General features: G+C 50.1%; 2 protein-coding genes across 2 annotated transcripts; one reads left to right on the top strand and one right to left on the bottom strand.

Annotated features, from left to right (window-relative positions):
• Positions 1-218: 218 nt before the first annotated feature.
• On the bottom strand, positions 219-961 carry BO72DRAFT_82279 (uncharacterized protein). Its single transcript, XM_040950750.1, has one exon. The coding sequence runs from the start codon at positions 789-791 to the stop codon at positions 339-341; it is 453 nt and encodes a 150-aa protein (XP_040801970.1). The 5' UTR covers positions 792-961; the 3' UTR covers positions 219-338.
• Positions 962-4183: 3222 nt separating this feature from the next.
• On the top strand, positions 4184-5338 carry BO72DRAFT_376359 (uncharacterized protein; the record flags this gene model as incomplete). Its single annotated transcript, XM_040941213.1, has 1 exon — positions 4184-5338. The coding sequence occupies one exon, from the start codon at positions 4184-4186 to the stop codon at positions 5336-5338; it is 1155 nt and encodes a 384-aa protein (XP_040801969.1).
• Between the last annotated feature and the right edge of the window lie 339 nt (positions 5339-5677).

Here is a 5677-nt window from a genome sequence, read left to right as displayed (position 1 = left end):
ATATTGCATTTCATTTTCGCAGGGGTGAAGGGGAGGGAGGGGAGAGTGGATTAAGCAATTCCTTTGAAGTTATGCCAGGATGTTGTCATTCTCCTTGATTGCCGAAGTTCCCGCTCTGCTCTCTCTCTAGGTAACTTAACGCTTTTTTTTGGGGCCCCGCCGCCCTTCAAATGAATCCCCTCTTTCAGTACTCCGTAGGGTGACTTACTGTGTCTCTCTCCCTCTCCTGTCATTCTTTCGGTGAAGGTATTTTGAGTTCCCCCCCCCCCTTCAACCCAATCAAAACAAATTAGTCGGCAGGCCGGGGCCGGATTTACTTGCTTATGTTTCTTTGTTTCTTATTTTTCTGGCGCGTAAGTACAACCGCCGATCGAAGCCCACACTCGTACATTTCGGCATGAGATTTGGGGATGGCTTCTGGATGATACATGTGATCTGATCTGCAACTCGACAATGTTGAGTTGCAGTACTCCGTACGGGACACAAACCTCATTCATCGATGGATAATTGGAAGTTATACATATACCAACAGTATGTACTCCGTAAAAACCGAATTCAAACGGTAGGTGGGCTGGCTCTCTCTTGTCCCTGTTCCTGTGGAGAATGTCATGAAATGATAAGGCACCGCCCCCGATTCTTTGGTTCCTTGGCATCGCATCTTGGTTTTGCGTTATCGGGTTTGCTTGTTTCGATGAAAAACTGGTGACTTGTTCGTATATCGTGTATACTCTGTAGTGAAATATAACGTTATTCGACCCGTGACGAAATAAGAGAGACAGAAACTCATCCATCCGCCTGCCCCCCGCCTGGTTCCCCCTAAAATAGCTTGGTTGTGTTTAGGCCCCAACTAGTGGGGGGGGGGGGGGTGGTGACATCCGGGTTGGAATCTCTGCTGAAGTGCGTTATGTAAGATGGTTCTGGAGTTGGTGATAGTTGTGATCAACTGCAGTGGGTAAAGTCGTCGACGGAAATGTATACTCGTAGACGTTGATCTGATGATCCAGGCTATCATCTACCGAGATGGCAGATTCGGTTGGACAGGAATAGTTGCAACACCTACATGGCAAACTACGTAAAAACCTAAAAGTCTCGCCCCTCCCCGGATGGATGGAGTCAATGTGCAGTGCGCGTCCGGTGATGCCGATGACAAGGCCAACAAACGGAACGGAACGGTCGGGGGGGAGGGTAAATGGGTTTTACATTTGGGTTTTGTGCACGTCCAGTCAGGTAGTACTTGATCGTGTTGCGGACTGAACCAAGGCAGTGAGACTGCCGTAGGTAGGTGGGTGTTGCTGCTTGCTTGCCTGCTTGGGGATTGTATGAGCAAGTGCCGAGTACAGTCATTAGTCCAAGGCTCGGTTACGGGTGTTTCTGGATCCAGGCAGTTATTGTAACCCTTGCGTAACGGGCGTTGTGACGCGTTGGAAACGGTGAACTTGTGGGGACTAAAAACGAGACGGCAAGTCAAAAGGGAGGTTACTTGCGAGTATTGACAAGAAATGCACGAGAGGGAAGGGGTCAGCAAAGAGGGAGGGGAAAACAAGGAGCATGTGTAAGTTATTGAGAAGTAATCAATGTAATACAAATGGTGGAGTTTAGTGCTGGATGAGAAACCACCGAAGGTTCGCTCGAGTCTCGCTCGACAGAGACAGAGTTGCAGAGTTTGGGGCACGGGGTTAGATAACTAGACTAGTACTCCATAGTCACAGAGACGTCGTGACCAAAAAAGGTGTTGGCCTGTTGGCCCGCCACAGGGTTTATTAGTGATTGATGATGATGATGATAATGATGCTGATGATCGGGTCGGATCGTGGGTCATTCGCCGCTAAGGTTGCCAACTTGAGGCATCCCTTCTTCAACGGGTGACTAAGACATTGATTGACCTTCAATTCCTGCTCCCCCGGCGCCTGGAGTGGTTGGATGGTCGAACCGTCCTACGCACTGACAGTCTGACTTGGAAAGGGAGGCTTGAGTACTCCGTACAGGAGATAGGTGTTAGCTTGTCGTGGTCCCTGCTAGGCAGACAGTCAATATGAGCCAATGCAGGCCCGAGACTGGCCCTCCTCTATCTATCCCTGGTTGTAAGCCGAGATTGCAGCTGAGCTGAGCATCCGTTCGGCACTGCACGGGGGACATGATGATGTTGTTGATGAGGGGAAGGGCGCGAAGTGAGTAAGAAAGGGCATGTCATCAAGGATCGCTGGGGTGCGTAATTATCTACCGTATCCCAGTCTGTACTGGAGATTACACGGCAGTACTACCTCATACTAGCTACAGCAGTAGCAGCAGCAACACATTCTGTGACGAGCCAATGCATTTCTTCGGGGTTTGGGCAGTCTCTGCCGATGTAACAGATCGCATGAATGATTCCTACTGTCTGAGCATCCAATCCTCGCTTCCAATACCGGACAAAAGAGGAGTAAAGGAGGAGGAGGCAACGATGCAGGCTACTGATGATCCATTACTCGTAAGTCGCAAGTATACGGAGTACCCATTAGTGTATGTATGGTAAGGTAATTGCGTACAGGACTCATCTACGAGTAAGTAATGTGGCTTGCTCAATTTAGCCCCAGACTGACTGCTTGAGTCTCGGGCTTGCCTTTCTCTCTCTCTCCTCTCTCTCTCCCAAGTTTAGTTTGGTTTAGTTTCGGCATGTCCCAGACCCACCGCGCAGACTTTCTCTCCGTATCTGCTCCGTGGTAGGCCCCAGTTTCTGGTTCCTTCTTTAACTTCCATCCCGGCCATCATCTTTGCTTTGCTGCTGCTGTTGCTGCTTGCTGGTGGCTTGGCTTGGGACTGGCTAGAGTCTTTCCCCCGATTCCAGTTTCCTATCCAATGAAGATCATCTGTCCGTGCCCCGGTCTCTCATTCCCTCTTCTGTTTCTGTTTTTCTTTTTTATAATCTGGTTTAATTTATTTTCTCTTGGTTTTCCCCCATTCTTCCATGGTGGACGGACTGCACTGCACCTCCATGACTGACCTACCAGTAAGCTACACTTAGGTTAGCTATACTGCACTCAATCATTCACTTTACTACCGACCGGCCAATGGGTCTGATCATCCCCACTATCAACATTGAGTACGTTCCCCCACTTAGATAGTACGGAGTACGCTACACGCTACCACCATCATCATCCATCGTCACCCTCATTCTACGAGTACCCATGGGTCCGTAGTTCCAAAGTCTGTTTTGCTTTTTTTTTTTTTTTTTTTTTTTTTTTTTTGTGAATTATTATTATTTTCTCTTTGCCTCCGAGTCAAGACAGGTGGGTGAAGTGGATCTCGACATCGTGTGGCATGGGCTCATCTGAATTCAGTCACCACCAGGCTGGATCCCTTCCTTCGTTCCTTTCTTCCTTCCCTAGCCGTGGTCCATCCTACGACAGTAGACTACGACTACCTCCAGTGCTCCACACATCCCATGTCTTGCCCTGGCCTGTTACTAGTCTGTTTTCGTTAGTGTCAACGTCGTGTCATCCCAGCGCGTGTCTATCCTTTTTTCACATTTTTCACATTTTACACTTTACACTTAGAGTAGTCTAGTCTACCACTTTACACCAGTCGTGGTTAGTAACCCGAATGGATCGTGGAACTGGGGCGGATGGTAGATCAAGAAATGTGCCCATGTAAGTACTTACATACTCACATAGGCTACGTTCCACAGCGCCATGTATCACCCATGCCTAATTCGGGTCTATTAAATTAATTATTATTATCATCATTATTATCATCCGTCACTTTCTTCTGCCTATCGCCTTATACTTCTTGGGATTGTTGCCGAACAATCATCAATCTAAGGGACTGGAACCGGCCTAACCTTAGTACGCACGCACGCACGCACTTGCTTCCCGTACCTTGCCTCAACGCCTTGTGACCCTCACGCCCCCTGTGTCATCTGTGGACGATAAGTCTCGAACCCCAGTCTATCACTTCGGAGATCCTTCTTACTGCTTCCTGCAGTCATCCATGGGTCCTATCCCGTATTTGATACTCATATAAGCGGAGATCCTCTTCTCCCAAGCCCCCCCATCCTGCCTTCCCTATATTTATGAATGTTCATGCCCACTGTCCACCACCTCTTGAAATTCAATCTCAACCTCACCTTCACCCTCTCTCTTGAGCACCACCTCCTCTCAGGACCATACCTATCCTTTTTCCGCTCTACCGCCCACACTTATCCTCAATGGCCAATTGCTGGCAACCTCAAGCTTCATTCGTCGACCCAGCCTGGGCCTCCAACAACCAACCATGCATGCGCTCTTCGACCTTTCGCGACATGATCCATGCCTTCCCTAGGCCAAAGCAGACCGGACGGGTGACCAAGCCCCGGAGTGCCGGCAACAGTCCTGCTTCTGCTGGCAGACGGAGGACTACGACCATGCCTCACAGTTCGACCATGTACCCTGGCTACCAAGCCCCATTCAACCCTGCCGCTTTGGCATCCGCTTTTTCCCGGAGTAGTCGCAACCGTCCGATGAGCTGGCATCCAGTCATGGACTCGTCCACCTTCGCGACGGACCCGTACTTCGCGAATTCGACCACTGTAGACAGCCTGGCCGCCGTGGGCATGTGCCCTCAGCCACTTCCCACCGCCCCCGCTGTTCTCGAAGGCAACGACATGCTGTCCTCGTACGCCAATGGGCTTCCTTTCTTCGCTGGCGAGCAAGATCAATTGCCGCTTTACCAGTCCGCCTTTGTCCAAGAGGATCCCGTCTCCTGGGAGACAAGTAACTCGACGATGCCCGCCATGACCGAGCCCATGTCAGATTGCTGGTCATTCGACATGGCTTCTATGCACAGCAGCATGCCTTCTGCCTACGTCGCTGACTCCACCTATGACGAGAGTGTGTCATCCTCGGGGTGCCTGACAGGCCCGGCCACCCCTCAGTTTCTTCCCATCCAGCGTCCAGATGACGATCTGACCGCCAAGCCCAACTCGGAAGACGAACTCGTTGGCATGGGCCTGTATAGCAGCCCCGAAGCATTGAGCGAGACTTCGCTCCTGGGTCTGTGTGGCAAGGGCTTGAAGTTGGAAGAGACATTCACTCCCTCGGCCAACGATGCGGAGGACAAAGACGAGGACGACGACGAGGACGATGAAGTCGATGATGCCGCCCCTCAAGAGCAGGATGAGGCCGCCTTCCCCAGCTGCGCGGCACCTCACCGTCAGCCCCAACACTCCGTTAGTCAGCAGCCCGTCAAACCCGCTGCGAACATGATGCACAAATCATTCTTCTTCGAGGAGGATGGCTTCGAGCAACATGCGATGGTCGGATCTCAGCCGCTCATCAACATGGCCAGCCAGCCCTGCGTCAGCTATGGCTATGGCTGGATTTGATCTTCAGAAAGCATTCATCCGCCTGTACCATTTTTTATGAATCCTGTATTCGCTATTCAGCATTGCATAGCGTGGAGTTATGTTTTTTTTTTTTTTTTTATTGTTTGGTTTCGGACGGCGTTTTACATGTACCAAATACCCTGGGATGGCTGATTGGAACTATTCCATTCTTTTATGATGACTATATGTATTAGAGAATCCTTGGGTGTTGTAACACCAATGAATGAAGACATCCTCAGGGATGACAAATATGATGAACGATGATGAACGATGATGAACGATGATGAACGATGATGAACGATGATGAACGATGATGAACGATGATGAACGATGATGAAC

The sequence above is a fragment of the Aspergillus fijiensis genome (assembly GCF_003184825.1).
Source record: "Aspergillus fijiensis CBS 313.89 unplaced genomic scaffold BO72scaffold_19, whole genome shotgun sequence".
In the NCBI taxonomy this organism is placed as follows: domain Eukaryota; kingdom Fungi; phylum Ascomycota; class Eurotiomycetes; order Eurotiales; family Aspergillaceae; genus Aspergillus; species Aspergillus fijiensis.
This window is presented reverse-complemented; position numbering and strand designations above follow the sequence as displayed.

Coding starts and splice junctions, on each gene's coding strand:
- BO72DRAFT_82279 (XM_040950750.1), bottom strand. CDS start 791: ATGGATGAGTTTCTGTCTCTCTTATTTCGTCACGGGTCGAATAACGTT.